This window comes from Anopheles maculipalpis, chromosome 2RL (genome assembly GCF_943734695.1).
Source record: "Anopheles maculipalpis chromosome 2RL, idAnoMacuDA_375_x, whole genome shotgun sequence".
Lineage (NCBI taxonomy): Eukaryota > Metazoa > Arthropoda > Insecta > Diptera > Culicidae > Anopheles > Anopheles maculipalpis.
Window position 1 is genome coordinate 76,021,228 of NC_064871.1, and position 19,314 is coordinate 76,040,541.

Consider the following 19,314-nt stretch of genomic DNA (forward strand, 5'->3'; position numbering starts at 1 on the left):
GATAAACACAAATGGGCCACCTGAGCGTTGTGAGCTTTTAGCGCATGCAGAAGTTCATATATTTTGGTCTTCAAAATGTTTAATACTTTGCTCACAACCATTTACAAAAATTAACGTAAAATATTTTCAGCAATAATTAATTATTATCTTTATTTCGCATATTGAAATGTATGTTGAAGATGATAACATTATCTGGTTTACTCCTACAAGGATCAAGGACAATCTTCGGTGATTTTAATATGTAATTAATAACTTCTTTCTTTTCTTGGCGTACAGCATGTTATAATTTAAATGTTGACGCTTTTTGTCGTTTTACAAAAATAATTTACATAATTTGATTGATCCCCAGCCGTTCATTCCACCAAGAACTTGTTTCGTGCATGGCTACTTTCTTATTATTTAAAGCATTATTATAAAATTAAATCATTTCTATGAAATAATATTTAATAGAATAACTAGAAAATAGAAATTTTTTAGTTATTCTATTTTCTTTGCACCCCAATTGCATCCCTTCATCGATTATTCTGAGCATTCACCCTGTACGCTTCGTCCATAGTGTAAGCGTTTCACGATGGAAGTGTTTGTGAAAAATAGGAGGAGCTAACGCTTTGCTTCGCTTTTCCAAACAAAAAGGGGGTACAAACGTTAAGATGAAAACGCTTCAACCACCATAGAAGCTCATCCTCAACCCTTAACTACTCGTAGTTTATTGTTATAAATATTAAAAAATACTAGGATTATCATCCACTTTAAAAAAAAACATAGTTTTCAAATGAACTTTTGCATTGTTAAAAAATTTAACTTTAAAGCATTACGTTACCTCGGCAGCCTCGATGGCGTACGTACTGTTTGTTGCTACTGCCGTCCTTTGTTTTGAATAGCTAATTAGATAAGCCCTGAAAATACGTTGAACCGCAAAGCACTGCTGGGATAAGATTTCCATACGAACTATGCTGGCTTCCATACTGGTCGGGTCGGTTACGCCGTGGCACCTTACCTGGATTGGTTGAACGAGTTGTTGTGCTTGATGGATGGTTGTAAGGTCAACAATCTAGTATCGACCTGCGCTAAGCATATGCAGCGATGGGGTGCTTGAACAGATTATACAATGCAGGGAGCTTGAGAGAGAGAGAGAGAGGGAGTGATTTGGCTAGAATTAATTTATTTTTTAGGTTATTATATTTCCTTGTTTTACTAGTTTCTTTGGAAGAATGGGTTGTAGAGATCGTTTGCAAAAATAATAGGTTTTAGTCGACATACTCTTTCACATCTTAATCCAACAAGAAAAGCATTTACCAAGGGTAAATGTACGAATGAATGAATGTATTAATGAAGTTTTAATACATACAAAAAATCGTGATGCAAAACTCAATATAAAAATGGAAAATTTAATCGTTGTTTAATTTTTCGTTTCGTTTTTGCTGCTCTTTTGCTCGTTTGTTTTGTTTCATTTTTCATCAATTAATCCATCCATTTAATTATCCATTTTGAAGAAATTGCCAAAAAAATGTTAAACCATAAAAAAGATGAAGATTCTTCTATTTTCAACATTCATTTTGACTCGAGTATCGTGGATGACTTCAACTTTTTATCGGATTGAATGTTTAAACAAGCAAACCCGCCATTTCATCCCTTAAATCTTCCCTTTCGATGAATCCGATGAAAATCGTTCCCTGTCTCTCGAGTCGAATGTCCTAGTGCGCCACGAAGCGAAAAGCCGAATTAGGGGTTGACGCATCCCTGCCTCCCTCTACTCCCGCCTAAGTGTTTTCCCTAAGTATGTACACGCGTGCGCGGTTCGTTCGTGTGGTTCGAAGACCAACCAGCGCCAACCAATTGGGCGCACGCGTCCTGGAAACAGGGGAGAAAAGAAAAAAAAAACGTGCATCACATTATGCAGCACGAGGATTGCGCGCGCGATCGACAAAAAGGGACATGTAATAACAGTTTTCCTTCTCCGAGGTGGCCAGCTGGTGTCTCGTAAAGCTCGTATTTTACGATCGATGCACAACAAGAAAAATAACTAAAGTGTGTGTGTGCACCAAAGTGAGCAGGATGAAAAGTCTTCTTCACCCGAAGGTCGATCCTTTCCGTTCGTGCCGTGGCGGGCCCCTTTTGCTGGAGCACGTCTTGTGTTGTCAGGGGTCAGCGCTCAGTGGTCGCAAATAGGTCGGTTTGGTTCGGTTTTCGTACATCACCCTTCTGGGCTGGCGTGCTTTGATCGGCCAACGAAGCGTAAAACACGGGGCACGTGACTTTCCGTTACTAATTCCTTCACTTTTCACTCGGCGTTTTACGCAGCGGAGCGTTTTTGCGCCAAATCGGGCGCACCGCATAAACGCGCAAAAACGCACTCGAATGGAACCACGCTCTCACGCTCCCACAGGGCCACAGGGCACTTACGGAGGGGTGACGCTCGAGTGGGGGGGTGAGGTTCAGGAAGCACAGAAACAAACACACATCATCGTTATCACGTACGTCGGAACGGTGTCGTCTTCATCCCCGAGCGTCCCCAGTACAAACCGGAAGCTATTTTTGATTTGAAATGTCTTTGTTCGTTACGACCCTGTTGCACAAAGCTTCAGGAGCAAATCGAGGGAAGGGTGTGGAGCGGTTCGATACCGAGAAGCGATGGAGTTGGAGGGGGTTGGGGGCAAAATAACAAATTCTAGCCTTTGCTACAATTCGTTGATTATGTGGGCACCTTCATGTAGATGATGGCGGTAATCTGAACGCATCTGTTTCTGGTGGGACGATGCCTCGGCTGTAACGGATTTCCAGCATGGCGTTCGTGTGACAGTTGATTGCACACTGCTAGCGAACGATTAGGCTAAAAGCAAGGTAGCAGTAGCAGTGGTAGAGTTACATTAGTGCACAAACTGGTGAGATGTGTGGTGTTGGTAATTATATTTTATTGTTTTGGATTGCAAATTAGGTGTGCGAGGTTGGGGCTTATGGTTTTACAAAACAACTGCTTGCTACATTAATTGCAGAACGTAAATGAATTGCTATTTAAGCATAAAGAAATTGTTTTAATCTACAGAATTAATTCAGAAATAATTTCAAACTACAGCAAAAACACATACAACAGGCAAAAGGAGTAGTTTCTGGGAAAATTGAAATAAATAAAGTTGTAATACGGTAATAATAATAAAAAATCGCTGACATCAAAAAGCGTACAAAAATCAACGCGCAAATGAAAGGATAGTGGTCGAAAATTGCAACAAAAAATCAGTAAAAAACGAAAGGAAAGAAGTAAATAAAAAACTAAAATAAACTATAAAACGGAAGAGAAGAACACTCCAGTCGAATAAATGTAATACAAATAGAAATACGATTAAATAATAACAGAACAATAAGCACATATATTCCCTCTAGAAATAAGAGAAAGGCGGGACAAGTTCTTAGCAAAATTTTAAACAATAATGCTAGTAAATTAAATGAGCAACTTTTCAGCTCTTTATACATGTATCTAGAATGTGGAATTTTCCATTTGACTGTGGGAAGTCCTTTGATATGATAAAGTAAAATCTGTAAATGGGTGGTAAATCTAAAGCCTTCAAATTTCACAACTAAAACGCTTCATCAAAATCGCAAACCCTAATCGTAATATAATTTTCAAGATTTTAAAAGGTTTTTATAAGGTTTTTCAAGGTTTTTAAATGCATTTTTAAAAGCAAGCTATTGATGGAAGACTGCCTGTTGTTGGTATATGGACACCATTATATTGTGCATGTCCATCAAAAGGCAGAATCGCTACAACAGATATCAAAATAAATTCCATCAAAGGAGACCACTAAGAACCTAAAAATAGTACTTACCGTTTAATTTACCATCGTTTATTGTTTAGTATTTATTGTACAATTATTACACGTTCAATATGAAACAAAATTGTGTAACTTTTTCTGTACTTATCAAAAAAAGTCAAAAATAATACAAAAATCATTCGCACCAAATTCAAACACTGCTGAGAAATCATCGCCAATCATCACATCCGCACGTAAGCAGCGCATTTGAAACCATCCCGGCGACCGTTGACTTTCCTCATGAATATCGTGGAAAACACGTCGGCACCAGCAAATGAGAACGTTGCACCGCCTGCGTGCTACCCCCGGAGGGGCAAAAAGGTAATTCAGTGTACGCCAGTACGGCGTGCAGTTGACGCTTGTCTCTTGACAAACGATTTTCTGATGGCACCCTCATGCATTGCAACCGACACCTATCTCTCTAGCGACGAACGGCCATGTAAAGCTGGCCATTCGCTGGATGGAAATGTGGAGCAAAGAAGAGTCGTCGTACGGCGCTGCACATTAAAAATTCAATCCCACCAACGACACAAACGCCACTAAAACGCTCCGGCTTTTGGTTGACGGGGCAATGGTGGCACATCCCTAAGCATTTATCCTCGAAAAGGGGTTTTGGGCCTGGTGTTTTTTGGGAAACAAAAACCTTACCATACTTTCTCCCCCACGAACTCTCTCTCTCTCTCTCTCTCTCTCTCTCTCTCTCTCTCTCTCTCTCTCTCGCTGTATTTTATAAAGCCTATCGTCCCGTATATCAGGTCCTTATAGTTTTTTTTTTTTTTTGTCTCTAAAGGGAGGATTTTCCTTCCTGAAGCACCCCTATACGGCTCAGTGCAGAAGTCAGAGAAAAGGATACCTTTGATTAAACGCGCGCGCTAAACTCAACGATCGAACGAAATGTGTGAATCGCTCCGGTGCTTTTCCCATCCTTCAACCTCCCCCTTTCACCCACTGAAGAGTGCGCATCCTTCCAAAAACGCCGGGGATCGGCGAAGTCCACATCCACAGAAAAGGGGGCAATTATATTATGCTTCTACCACTGCCGCGCTCTTGCGGACGCGGAGCCACGCGAAGGCATGGATGCGTGTTTACCTTTGTGCTCACCTTATGTTGAGGCTTCGCACTCTCTTTCGCTTGCTCTCTCTCTCTCTCTCTCGCTCGTCCGTTTCGAGCGCAGGCAGCGCACATGGGGTCGCACCAGATGAGGTCGGGTCTTTGATTGTGTGGTTCCTTCGTAAGATCGAACGCAGCGTCGAGATCAGTCAGGTGCCGGGCACCCAGCCGAACGGATGTACTTCTGTGAAAATCGATCGCGCTCCAAGCATAAACCAAAGGTCCCAGTAGTGGTGCGTGCATTTTTCTGAACGTGTTTTGTGTGTGTGCGTTTACCCGGCGAGTCGTGATCGTGACACAGAAAGCAGTGAGAAAATAAAAACAGATTTTAACAAGCAATGGGCAAACATTCGAAAAATTGGTGATAAAATTACAAAAAGCAATAACCTAACGAAGTGAGCTAATATAAGTGAATCCATGTGAAGTTGTCACAGCAGTAAAGGTGTCCTGTGACAGTTGCAAAGTGTTTGCCCAACTTATCCGTGTGCAACAATATCCCAACGCCAAGGTGTCGCTACTAAAAGCGTCGAACATTGCAACTTCACCTTGGAAGCAGCGAAAGCACCTTGCTCTTTCGCGTGGTCCCGCCGAACGCAGAATCCTGTGCAGAAGGCTCGCCGAAGAAAGGACAAGGTGAGACACGGCAACACGCGATCGGTGCAAGCGTACCTGCTAATTTTCCCCGAAACCAGCTTTCCGCTGGGTGCAACGAAGATCGATCGGTTCGATCATTAAATCGAACCAGCAGCAGCAGCAGCAGTTCGAGCTCGCTTTAGTGCAGGATCAGGACCGATGTCTGTGATTTTGGTTTCAGTTCAGGTTTTTTTTTTGGTTGCTGCGCTTCAAAATCGATTGCTCTAGATCGGTTGCTTCTGCAACCTGCTACCTGTTGATAGCCGCAAAGAAGGAAATCAACAAAAACACAACCCAAAAACAAAGGAAAAATTGATGATGATCGGTGAGGATCTTTGGAGTTTTTTTTTTTCTTGCCCCGTTGGGCAGGAACACCTGCCGCCGCGTGCCATCGTGAGCATAACCAGTGTGTGTATACATAAAAAAAAAACCCTCGAATGACGTGCGTGTGTGTCGTTGTGAGTTAGTGCGTAAAATTTGAGCCGGGTGGCGCTTTGTATTGAGCCGATTTATATTTTGTTTGCTACTCCACTCCGTTCCGTTTCGGATTGCATGCTTTACGCAATTTATTTCAAAGGTGTTTTGTTTTATTTCTTCTTGTGTTAAAGTTGCATTCAAAAAACTTCTTTAATCCTTCGCAAACAAAATTATAATTTAATAATTCATTTCCAACGATTTAATTTTGTTGCCTTAGCTCAACAAAGTAAGTCCTATTAAGCTCTTTAACGTGAAGTTGTTGAAGGTATTATTAGCCATCTAAATAAATCTGCCTAAAATCAATAGTATCCTCCCTTCTATTTGCCGTTGGAGAAAATTCAACCCCTTTTGATTGTGCACGAGTGTCACGTAAACTGACCAGGAACGCTGGCCGTGAGGACACCGTGAGGGAAAATAGAAATAATCACAGTATCAATTAAAAAACAATTTGCTCATCGTTCCTGCAGCGCCTTCTTTCACTCGGCTACCGGTGTCCGTCAACGTGGCGTGTGTCTTGGGGTTTTGCATTTCCGGTACGTTGCAGGACGGCAATCGATCATCATTGCGACGCGCCGTGTATCAAAACCAGTGGAGTAAGGTGGTAGGATAAGAGATTTCTGATGCGTCCACAGCATTTCCCTTTTTTTATATCCTACCACCGTTTGCCTCGGGAGGGTAGAATGGCAGGATAATTGTAGGCTTTTAGTAAATCCAGACCCAAAGCAAACATAAGCACTGGGGAGGCATGCGAACGGGGAAGGTGAAGAAGTAGCGATTGCATTTACATTTTAACCTTGGTTTTTTTTTGTATTATGATATGTTTAGCTAGCGGCAAAAAGGACCGAGCTATTACTTACAATCAATAATTACATTCTACATTGACTTTGTCACTAGAAAACGCAATAAATCCATTTCCTATGGGATGAGGATGTAACGTCGTTAATAATTTATTCACTGTTGATACAAGGCGGACACTTCTGGAGTACGAATTTGCTAGGACTATTTTTATCGTTGAGAGAAACCATAACGTGAAACGTAGAGCAATGAGTCCTCACTGTTAAATGCAAGACACAACATCTCTATAGCTTGTTGCTCCACAATATTGCTCCACAATTGCTCCCGTCTCGAGCGTGTTCCTATTGGTCGCACTCGGCCATGGCACATTCCGATCACATTTATCACACTACACGATCGCCATTAATCTGTTAAGCTGGCGCTCCTAAAGCGTTCCACCCGCCACACCCGCTGCTCCAGCTGGACACACTGATTCCGACCGCTGTTCACCATTAGTGAACACTGTGACTTTATTTATCTATCAATCAAGTCCCCCGTACTGATCTGCTATCAGTGTTATTTATTCACAAACATTTGCTCAACCATCACGATAGCCACATATTCTGCTGAACTATTTCCTCGTCCTCGAACCCTCAACGAGTGAAGCAACAGTGTGTGCCACGGCTAGTTGCCACAAGTGCGTTGGACGAAGGATTAATCAAATTGTTTACCGCCTCCCACCAACAATCCCATGATACACATGGGTGGTGGTACTGGGCGAAATTTTCTTACAGGGTTTATCAGTCCAGCTCAAATATAAAATGGATGGTTTCAAATTCGTAACAAAGCAAACTAAAAGAAGCACAATCGATACCAAGTTTGAAAAGGAAAGGAAGGAAAATCGTAAGCTAGCACCTCAAAACCGTAACACTTTTTCTCAAATCCTGCCTCCAAAACGACGTTTTGACGTACTTTTGCCACTAAGGGAAAAGAGTAAGTAAAGTAAAAATAAGTAAAAATTACTTGATTTATTTACACATGCCCCGTAAGACCCATTTTATAAGTTCAGTTAATTAAATTTAAACATACAATAATCAAAACAAACTGCTGAAACACTTTCCAAAACCCAAAAAAAATCCAAGAACTAACTCCATTAAAACTGACTTGAAATTGTGAGTTGTGGCCATAGATCTAATTGGGGAAATGACGTTTCAAATGACGTTTTAACGAGCCGCCAAAACATCATTTGAGGTAAGCAACTGACGGATTCGAGAAATAGTGTTACAATTTTGAAGTGTCTTACGTTTTTTAATTTACTTTCCAAACTTGATATCGATTCGGCCATTTTTTACTTAGCGTTTTACGAATTAGAAAACATAAATTTAATATTTGAACTGGACTATCAAACCCTGCAACTAAAGCACTGAACCATAATAAGCCGGTAACTCGCACATACCACTCGTCCGCAAGCTGAGCGCGGAGTTGCGTTTTAGCCATAATTGAAAAGCATTAACAAATTAGATGATAGTATCGCAGACAAAGGTTTTCTTCCCCCATTCGGTTTGCTGGGACTGTGCCCTGTGCTCAACAAAAGGGGAACCGTTGTTCACACGTCCAATGCCCGGGGTTGGGAAATAGTAAATGGAAAATGATTTTATTTACAGCTCACTTTCCTCAAACAGGACCTCTTTGACTAACGATTTGCTTGCTCTTGTCCCGTTGCCGGCGTGTGTGTGTGGTAATATTCTCTTTACAGACATGGCACACTTATCACCTCCACCGTCTCCACCGGTAGGACAAACACCTCTGGCTGTAAGCGCGTTGAACGCGCTGAACGCATCCTCAGCGAACCTCATCCAACGTGCCTCCGCATTTAGTTCTGTGCTTGGTCAGAAATGGAATCCGCGTGGTAAGTAATAAAACTAGAGTGTTTGATCAGGATATTCTCGGAGCTCAAGCGCAAATGTTTTACTTCTCCAAATAGACCTACTACTGCTGTACAATCCCTTGTTCTACTCTGGTGCTGCCTTCCCGTGGCCACAGTTCCTTCTACCTCAGCAACCAATCACACCGGTTTCACCTCATCTAAATACTAGTCGCGACTACACGCTTACACCGGAGAAGGAAGAGATCGTCGGTAAGTTCATCTCGCTTAAAAGAAAAGCACATCCTGTAGAGCCTTTCCCTTAAATTTGCTATATTTTTGGTCGTCTTTTGTCTCCGAAAAAAAAACACCATTCCAAACAGATGAAGATATGCCACTAAACCTCTCGATGAAGCCTTCTACCTCCACACCGAACGCTCGCCATACGGCCCTGACCCATTCGATCAACATCTGGTCGCCGGCGAGCATGTGCGAGAAGGAAACGATAGATGGCGACAACCAAAGCAACATCGACATCGAGAATGATGATGACTCCAGCGGTGATCTCCAAATCGATGAGTCTTTTGACTCACACACGAACCATCATCATCACCCTCATCACCATCATCAGCAACATCACAACCATCAGCTTCACCAGCAGCAGGAACATCGCGATCGGCAACGAGAAACGGCACGCATCCTGACGGAGTACAACAGCTTGCTGCTGAACGGTGCCAACCGGCAGTCCAGCGTTGGATCACGCACCACCCAGGACTACTTCAACTACAGCAAGATCAGCAAAGGTTACTTCACGCACCTCCAGCAGCAGCAGAAGAATCTCGAGATACTGCGACAAAACCGGACCGATCTGTTCGTGATCAATGGCGGCAATGCGTCAGGCAACGATAACAACAACAAGGAGGGCGTCAAGAACCAAAACACTCAGGGCAGTGCGAGTGGGCGAATGTGTGGTGTTGGTGGCAGTGGTGGGATGGGAACTAGTGACAGTAGTGATACGATAACCGGTGGTGAAAAGTTCGGATATATAAAGTCGGAAACGATGATGGCCACGGCATCCGCGACCCGGCCCGATTCTACGCAACCACATTCGAACAGTCCTTACGGCAGCTCGAACGATTCTTCCTCCCATGGCCATTCGCACTCGATCGTGAGCACACCGACCGGCGAGGGCAAGAAAAGCGTCAAACTGTATCAGGTGAGTTACACTATTCCTTCCAAATAGCTCACCCGTGGCGTACAAAGAGACCCTTGGAGGACTCGCATTTTGATAGCTGTTTGCACAAGTGTACAATGAATCTTGCGGACCTAGCGGAGAGTGTGTGTGTGTCGGGTGCTTTTCTTTGGCCGCACTATGAACCGACCGGCATTCATCATCATTTCGCTTCGATTTTGACGTTTGTTTGCGCTGCATCCGACTCCGCTTTCCATTTGAAATCCCGATCAGTTCCGGCACCCTCGCGGCGGATGACAAATTACGTGCGGGACGCAAACAAAACCGAAAAACAACTATGAGCCATTTTGTTCGGCCACACTTCAATCTTGGGCGCGGGAAGATCTTGGCCGATATATGTACTGCTTCTCTGTACCAAGTGCCGGTAGCACCAAAGGGAAACAGTCTCAGGGTCTAGTCCGGTGTACATACCCGACGTACAACGGTTGGTGCCATTGCAACGTTCGGTGTGTTTGCACAAGTGTGTTCCCTTCTCGCCAGAGTATGGCAGTGGTTGGCGATGTCGCGTCATCTTCATCATCTTCGACCGGGCTTCCTCCCGAGGTTCATAAATTATCGGTCGCACGGTTAGAAGGAAGAAGTTATGCTAATGTAATCAGGTCACGTTGACGTTGCGACTGTGTTTGCACCCTACGACATGGCGCAATTGTCAGATGAAAAGCCATTCGACCATAGGCGGCATGTCGGCGTCGACGGGCATACCAACCGAGCTGGCACCAGAACACGATGTCCAGCCAGCGTTCATCGGCACCCGGTCATGGTCTAATTCCTTGACCCATGAGAGGGGGAAGAAAACAAAAATCTAACACCCTGAAACCATGAAAACTAGGACAGGAAGTTGTGTCCGAATCAGCCATCCGGGAAAAGGAAGATCCCACGAAGGCTGGCCGAATTTTTGGTTTTGTTTCTCCCCCTCAAAAAGAGAAAAAAAACCAACCAACTCCCCATGCCCCACTAGACATGTGCGCGGTTGTACTTGAGCCATCGCTACTCATCGCAACAACAAAGCGGCCCGGTATCGCTTCCCGGGTCTGTGCGGGTCTTCTCCGTACGGTATTGATTTATAATCAAGGCGTAAAAAGTTTTCTCATTTGGTCGTTTACATTCATAATTTAGGTACGTGAGCTCATGAATATGTAATCTTGCAGCTCTGCGTTGTTGTGCCCGGGTTTGGTCGGTCTTGTGTGGTAAAAAACAAAACTCCGGTAGCCCTTTTTGAACCCTTTTGGTGGTTTGCTTCCGATTTCTGTTCCTTTCGTTTCTTGCCACTGCCGCACCGTGACAATGTCACTGGGAGAATCGCCCCGAAGGATGGCATGGGTGATATTATTAGTATGTAATTAAATTAAGCTCGACAGATTGCGTGAACTCCCGGCTTAATCTAGCATAATGGAGTTTTGTTGTTACTGTGCAATGATATACTTGTTGCGCTGGCGGGCCCGAGTTGCGGAGACCGAAACCACATTCATAAATCAAAATACCGATTAAATGGCCTAGACCTCGGTAGGTACAAATTGAATTAGGGTATGCATAAATGATAGCTTGGCGCTACCTGTGCGTTCATCGCGAGTATTTTAACATGTGGTATTTAGGCACTTTGAAAAGGAAAGTTTTGTGGTACGCTGCAGGGCACAGGTTTTCTATTTTTAATTCGTATTCTTTAGGGATAGAGAAGGAAGGGTATGTTCTGTAGCATTTTAAATGAAAAATCACTCACACTATTGAATATTTTATCATTCTGAGTGTTTTTGTAGCTGTTCACAACGATGTGTGTTCATTTGTGTTCATTTTCGAGTATGCCTTCAAAATGAACAGGAACGATCAGCGTTCAGCAAAACCAAATTTTGAGAATTTTAATCACGGAAACATTTACGATTTTCTTCAAATGATAAACCATTTTTCGCTAAAAAAAATTAACTGTTGGAACAATACAATCACGGACTTCATTTGCGAAGATTCGATCGGGACGAGCACTTCATGAATTATTGCACTTATTGCAGTTGCAAGTAGAAATTCATCTTTGTTCATTTTTATGTATATTTATGTGTACTTAGTAGTAATTCTCTGAGAAAAAGAGAATGCTTAAACATTTTTATAATTGAATTTTAAATCTCTGAAACACAAAGGATACATTAAATTTAAATCATGCCAGATTTAAACTAGACTTGAACATTTTTTTTTTATTTATAATTAACTAGACTTGAACATCTTAATTACATTTTCTCTTCTCTCTGTCTCTATTCTCCTTACAGTGCAAACAGTGTGGCAAAACGTTCAAGCGTTCTAGCACACTCTCGACTCATCTGCTGATCCACAGTGACACTCGGCCTTATCCCTGCCAGTACTGTGGCAAGCGTTTCCACCAGAAGTCCGACATGAAGAAGCACACGTACATCCACACCGGTAAGTGCAAAGAATTACCCCCAATTCTCCCCGAATTGTATCCCTATCCTTCAGAAGATTTAAAAACGATGGCTAATTTAACGACCAGTTCTCGGAATACACACCCTCAGAGCACACTGTTTTCGGCTTTTTTGAGGGCCATAACATTGTCATCCCCTGTCCATGCTATTAGTCGTCCGTTTTGGCCTTGTTGTGCCCCCATGACGATGATGATGATGATGATGCATCCTCCGAACTCCAGCGGGGAGAGGGAGTAGAGCACGCGCCAACAAAGCAGAGCTATCGTTTTACAGCATCTGTACGATTTCTTGGACTAGTGTAGTGGCAGCATGTGTGCAACGATCACACCCTTACGACGGGTTTGCGGTCTCGTGCCACATGCTTCGCCACACGCTCTCGGGGACCTTCGGAACCGTGGTTGTGGTTTTTGTTTTCACGCCCGCAGATGAGCGAACGAGCTGATTCATCGACTACCCTCTAGCGGTGCTCTTTAAGGAGGCGGCTGGAAACGATCCTTATTCAAGGATTGTCTGCAATCGTCGGCAGCATCTGGACGCTAAACGATGCAACGAGTGTAGCAGGCGTCTATGACTTGTTACATCCTCCTATCGAACGTTTTGTTCAAAACCACCACTGGCCAATCAAAACCAAAAGCACTCCACTGCTCTGCACCTAAGGAATGGGAACGTTCTGGATGTGTTTGTTTGTCCTACACCACTGTATTGGGATTGTGTGTGTGTGTCACAGACAGGACCGCGACAATTTCTACTGATGAATCGATTCGATTGTGCGCATCTTCAGTAGCACATAGTAAATCAGGCAAATATGTTACGAGCGGTAAGGTGTGTTTGGAGCACTGGTCCAAATCCGTCAACTGGTGCTACACTTGAAACGATTGTACCGAAAGCCGAACCGACAAATAATGCACGAAGGCTTGCCACGGTGCGTGTTGAAGCTGAAAATAAAATATTTTTCTTTACTTTGCATCGGTAAACGGGCGGTTCTGTTTTTTCCCGTCTCGGTATTGATGCATGAGTAATGAAAGGCGGTAGTTGTTTTGCTCTTTGCATGTGGCAGGTTGAGAGTGTTAAAGCGATCACTTTGGTTTTTCCAAACCATAAAGCAATTAATGATCTTATTGTTCTTGATAGAAAATTTTAAATAAGGTTTTTTTGAATCCAAAACAAGATAAATCTTGTAAGAATAACTGCCAAAGAATTAATTATCACACCAGGATGTGTACAGACTCGAGTGCAAAATATGTTCTCTTTGAAACACGTCAACAAGGCTCAGTTATTGGTTGAAACAAAAACTAACTGCAAATACCTGGAAGGCAAACCAACCTCCCTGCACAACACTGAAATCAAACACAACATCCCCAACAAACCAATTTGTTATCGGTCTTGTTATGCATGTACTAACAAAACCGTGCCAACCCGGTGTCAACAAAACGGGGCGCAACGGGTTGCGCACGGTCCCGCCGGAACGAACATAAAATTAATACACATCAGCATTAATGGGACTTTGTTAACATGAATCAACGCTCGGTTATTGTCGGTTTGGTCTTGTGCATTTCATGCTCCTGTTCACTGTCCATTTTCCCTATATACTCTTTCTTCACGCTTCCCCACCCACTTTCTCACCCTCCCAACGTAAGGAACGGTGGAGGAACGGAACTCGCGAAAGGAAGATTGCATTTTGCACCTCCCAACAACATCCCACAACCACACGCGGGCTGAGCGCGAGGCGCGATAAATGCTCGCGTGTCTGAATTTGGTGTTCTTCTAGCACCGCCAGCAGCAGCAGCAACTTATGCTCTTGTTCGATTGTGAATGGTACCGGGGTTGCATTAATCTTCACCGCAGGAGGCGGTGGGTTCCCCTCTTTCCGAATGGGGAAAAGCTTTGGGACAATTTTCAACTAATGCAGCACGAGGTGGGTTTGTAAATTTTTGATTTCAAGAGACAATTAAAAGCATATTACAGTGCTTTTAGTTAGTTTTGTCTGGTGGGTGGCACGGTAGCCATTGTCGTTGGATTGTAATTTGTTATGTAAAGCTAATTTCCTAAATTGAAAATCTCAAACAAGCCATGTTTCCTTGCGGCGAACATATGACTCACGAAGGTACAATGGGCAAACAGCACAGTATATTGGTATGGAATTGATTTCATTGGTCTCTTTTGCGCCATTCTTCTCAAATATTCACATTTCCACTTTATAGTTTTAAAACTTCGTCTGAACATTTTGAATAACAATACAAATAGGTTTTATTTCTCGAAGTTTTTAACAATTTATTTTCGAATTTATAAAGATAGAAAGTTAATATGTTAGTACCACAAAATGACGAATAATGAGTGATAAAAGAATTTAAAATATCGATATTTTTATCGCGTTCTTATAATTTTGTCTGTAAAAGTGGTATATCTTTTAAACTTTATCTACTCTCAAAATAATGTAGAATAATACGGAAAAATACTAAAATAAATATTTTTTCCCATAACCATTGCCCATAGTGAAACGGATTTCTGGCAAATCAAAAAAGGGCATCCACCTAATAGTTGCTCCGATTGGAAATAAAAGGGGGGACCTACCTTGACGCCGATAATGACCATCGTTAGATATGGTTTGCTGGCTCTTGTCTACACACACTCGCTCGATTTTAGTGCTCTTGCACAGCGCCCAGAGCGCCCAGAGTAGCTTTATATCTTGATTTAATTAAATTAATTGATGTTTCCGTGTGTAAATCCTGTTTCACATCTCGCCCGTATCAACCAAACCCGGCCTCAGATTGGACGCAAGGATGAGAGACCATTTAATGGTAATATTGCTTTGCTAACTGCTACCAATTGTTTGACTTCCATTCGAAACACGGCGTTTGCGGGCGGTGTGATAAATATGTTGCCCACTACCACCGATCCCCGGCAACGGCAAACTCATGCGATCATGCATATGAGCGTCCTCTACGGCTACGTACGATCGGACAGGGTAAGTGCCTCTGTTGCGCCGTCTTTTTGTGCAACATTGCGTTTATGCAGAGTGAGGTCCTTCCTTCGCTGCAGCATAAGCGCTGTGCGCCGTGTGGGGGCTTTCGCTTGGGGGAGGAGCCTGCTCCATGGGAAGCTCGGAAGGGAATGCTGGATAGGAAAGATATCCTTATTTAGACAGCCGGACAATTTCACCGATCGCAAATTGTGCCGGTTGCTACGGTTGGAAGCAAAAGGTTGCAACAAAAGTGCGGTTATTGCCGCGTGTAGTTTGTTCCCGGGCTGTGAGCGGCACTTTTATGCTCTGTATCGAAATGGATGACAAAAAAAAGACTATAAATGCAGCAACAATATGTTCTCTCGCTCACTCTCCTTCTTTCCTTCGTGTGCATGCGTTCCACAATGTCTCGCTTGTCGATTTTGGTACGCGCGTAAAATCTATGGGAAAACTGCATTTATGCAACTGTGGCGCTTTTAGCGTCGCACAGGGAAACCACACTGATAATAGCATCCATTCTTCGGGGGGGGTTTTCAGTACACAAATCGGAAAGGGATTTGCAGCTTGCTGTTCAGTGGCTGGCAGTTCAGGTTCATGCGGGGCAAATGGGTGATGAAATTTCCTAGAAAAATCGATAACCAAACTGGCTGCATCCATCCTCTGTTGCGTTAGTTCGTGGAAAGTGAAACCCTTCATTTGGGGGCAATTGCCCGTACCCAGGCTTCCCACCTTCACCTCGCCCGAACCCTTTTCTTGCCGGAAGCCATCACTGTACTGACCCACTGGGGACGGTGACTACGACGCGCGCTAGACTACGATCAAAAGAACAAAGCGCCCAGCACACTCGGTAGTTGTAAACAAATTTGAACAAATTTATTACCTCATTTCGTAAATTGTACCATTGCTCCCTTTTGTGCCGCTAACCGGAGAGGGACGGTAGAGCTGTTTAACTAAGGAGATGTCTTTTTTTACTTATTTCTTTCCTGTTCTTTTTTGTTTTGTTTTTGACTGTGCTCGTTTCTGCTGTTCCGATTGCGTACACCGGTGGATTGGATTGAAGTTGAGCCGTACTTAAGTAATGTTTCAAGTGACATACACACAGAAGAACACACAGGACACATTTCACCCTTGCTTCAAACCCATTTTTTTTTTTTCAAGCCTGGGTGGGAAATGAGGGAAAGGAAAAAAAACCTCCCCAAAAACAGCAGGCAACCGTAGACCACACTCAGGAACTGGTTTAATGTTTATTTTAGATTCGCGTGTCAGTACCATTTTTAATGAGTGTGCTTTTACCGGACGCGCATCACCTTGTGCCGATTGCACCTTTTCGGGGCTCGGTGTGGGTCGGTGTCATTTCTTCGAAATCGAATCCGTTCGAAGACGCCACCCGGTGCGTGCTGCCGGTCGAGGCAGTGTCACGTGAAGTGGTAATAACAATCACAATTTATTGATATTTGAGACAGTGAATTGGCTCCTACGGAAACCAAAACTGGGGAGGAGTAGTTGCTCCTACAAAAAGGTTAAGGAACGACAAAAAAAAAAAACGATTCGATGAGGTGATTTGAAGAACGATTTCATTAGCAGAGTGCAACAGTAATAGAGACAAACAGGACATTCGATGATAGATTATGAGCAGTTTAATTGCTTCTGAAACAGGGTCAAACAAATCGCTACGAACGTTTGTCGCTATCTTTCGGCATCTATTATGAAATATGTTTTGCTCGATTAATAAAGAACGAAACGCAACAAAATCGCCTTCCCAGCACCAAGAACAACAAAAACGTGTCAAACGAACGCGAGATTAAATGGTTCGTAGTTTTACAAACTACTTCAAAGTATCTGCATTTAATTATCCATCCACCACCGGAGTTGGCAGTAAAACAAACATACAAACGACGCATAACCAGCTGTTGATCGTTTCTTTATGTTTTCCTGCTTTCTCCTACCCGATTTGCTACCCTCACTTTATTTTTGCTCCTTCCGCGCTGAACCGCGCCACAATGCGCCTCGGAGGCTTTAATTTAAAGCTATTTTACCCAAATCTGCGCAGCACGCGGCCCAAGAAAAAGGTCGAAAGCAGCCGGCGCGAAGGTGCTGCTAGTGCTGTTGAAATTAATTATCAACGCGCAATGCTTTAATATACTTTTAATTTGTGGTAGCGGCGCACACACCGCACACACACACATATACATGCATTTCGCAAGCGGCAAAAAGAATGTAATCCGTTCCGAGTGTGTTTAAAGACATTTTTTGTGCTTGCTGTTGTACCTTACACCTTCCATGGCTGGTTGAGGGATGTTGAGGGGCTTCCCGAAGAAGCAAAGGTGTTCCACCAGGACAGATTATGGAATGACACCCCTTTTTTGTTTGCGCACGTAATACTTCGTAGCGCGTGGTGGTAAGGGCGCGTGTTTGTAATATTTTATCGCGTGCGATTACTCGCCTTTAAAGAGATTTCCTTTCGCTGCAGGCAATCGGGATGCATTGTAAGGTTTTCTGTGCTGGAAAATAAAAGTTTCGAACGCTTAATACTAGCTTTAGATTGTACACATTTAATGTAAACCGTTAACAACTTTGAGCAAGTGGGTTAAAACGGGTTCGTCGCTTAATATTTTTGTTCGCCGAAAAAGCGTACAAGTCTTTTGTCTTGCATTGGGCTAAAATCGTACTAAACATCGTTTTAAAAATTGAATAAAATTATTTTAACCTTCCTTTTGATAACAACGGACGAGGCGACCATACTAAACCCATCCCTTTCCACCCTCTGTTTTCCTCCCGCAGGTGAAAAGCCTCACAAATGTGTCGTCTGTCTGAAGGCGTTCAGTCAAAGCTCTAATCTCATCACACACATGCGCAAACACTCCGGCTATAAGCCTTTTTCCTGTGGCCTGTGTGATAAGGCGTTCCAGCGCAAGGTGGACCTGCGGAGGCATCGTGAAGGTCAGCATAACGAGCCCGCCACAGTAACGAGCCCGATCGATATGGTCAAGTACGAAATGCCGGAGCTAAAGCACAGCCACACGGGCAGCGAACCGGGCGATATGATGGACGACTCAACCACGCTACCAGCCGACTATCACCAGGCGGACATCAAGATGGAGCAGGTTAGCAGCAGTTGCTCCTGATTGTCGGGTACCGGTACCATCAGTGAGCTGGCTGGAATGTTGTACCAGCCGCTCCGGGAACCGAAATCAAAGGTAAAATTCGCTTAAGAAAAAAAGAATCGAAAAGCAACTGCAGCAAAACTACCAAATGTTCCTTCACGTTCACCTTGCTGCCCAATTTCCTTAGGGATCGTCTCCCGCCGGAACCTCTCTCCCTATCCCTCTTTGGTGGGGGGACAGGAAAAAAAGGAAGTTCCAATCGTGGCGTTTTTTCCCTGTTAATTCGTGCGCTGCTTCTAATTCACACAAGCACAAGCAGCTTCTGCAGCCGTTGCCATTTTGGCTTTATGTTTTGTTATGTCTTACGAGCCGGGCTCACTGACCCGAAACCTAAACAGAGCAGATGGTACTGAAATTGTTTCTCCGCAACAAAACAGGGCTGGCTTGCTGGGGAGAAATAAATCAGTTCACGATCTGTTGGAAGGGTCTTTTTTTTTGTGTGGCGAAAATGGCAGTTTGTAAGCGAGCTTACAAGCCACAAAACATTTTGCTCAGAAATTTATCAAAGATTAAGGCAAAACTTTGATGGCTACAATATCATCCGTCCTTGTAGGTAGGTTTAAGCTGTAGTATTTAAGGTGAGCTGTGCCGATAGCCTGTCCCGTGTTTATGGGCAATGGGTTCCGGTAACAGATATTTATTTCGCTCCTAGTTATTACCATCGAAACACCACCGTATGACACCACCTTAAGTGTAATGTAGCGCAAATTTGTTTCCGATCTAGCAATACCAAAGCTAATGTCGGGTCAGTGATCGGATTGGACGAGTAAGCGAGGAAGGGCCGCTTCATCAAACATGGTCACACGTACATCGATCCTTTTATCCGTCCGTTCCGTGTTGGTTTTGTTC

The 19,314-nt window shown here is 43.5% G+C and overlaps 1 protein-coding gene across 1 annotated transcript; it reads left to right on the plus strand.

Annotated features, from left to right (window-relative positions):
• Positions 1-8,558: 8,558 nt before the first annotated feature.
• On the plus strand, positions 8,559-18,426 carry LOC126568101 (zinc finger protein sens-like). The gene is made up of 5 exons (XM_050224519.1): positions 8,559-8,709; positions 8,785-8,937; positions 9,048-9,880; positions 12,169-12,319; positions 18,083-18,426. Exons 1-5 carry the CDS (start codon positions 8,559-8,561, stop codon positions 18,424-18,426), a joined length of 1,632 nt encoding a protein of 543 aa, XP_050080476.1.
• Positions 18,427-19,314: the final 888 nt, after the last annotated feature.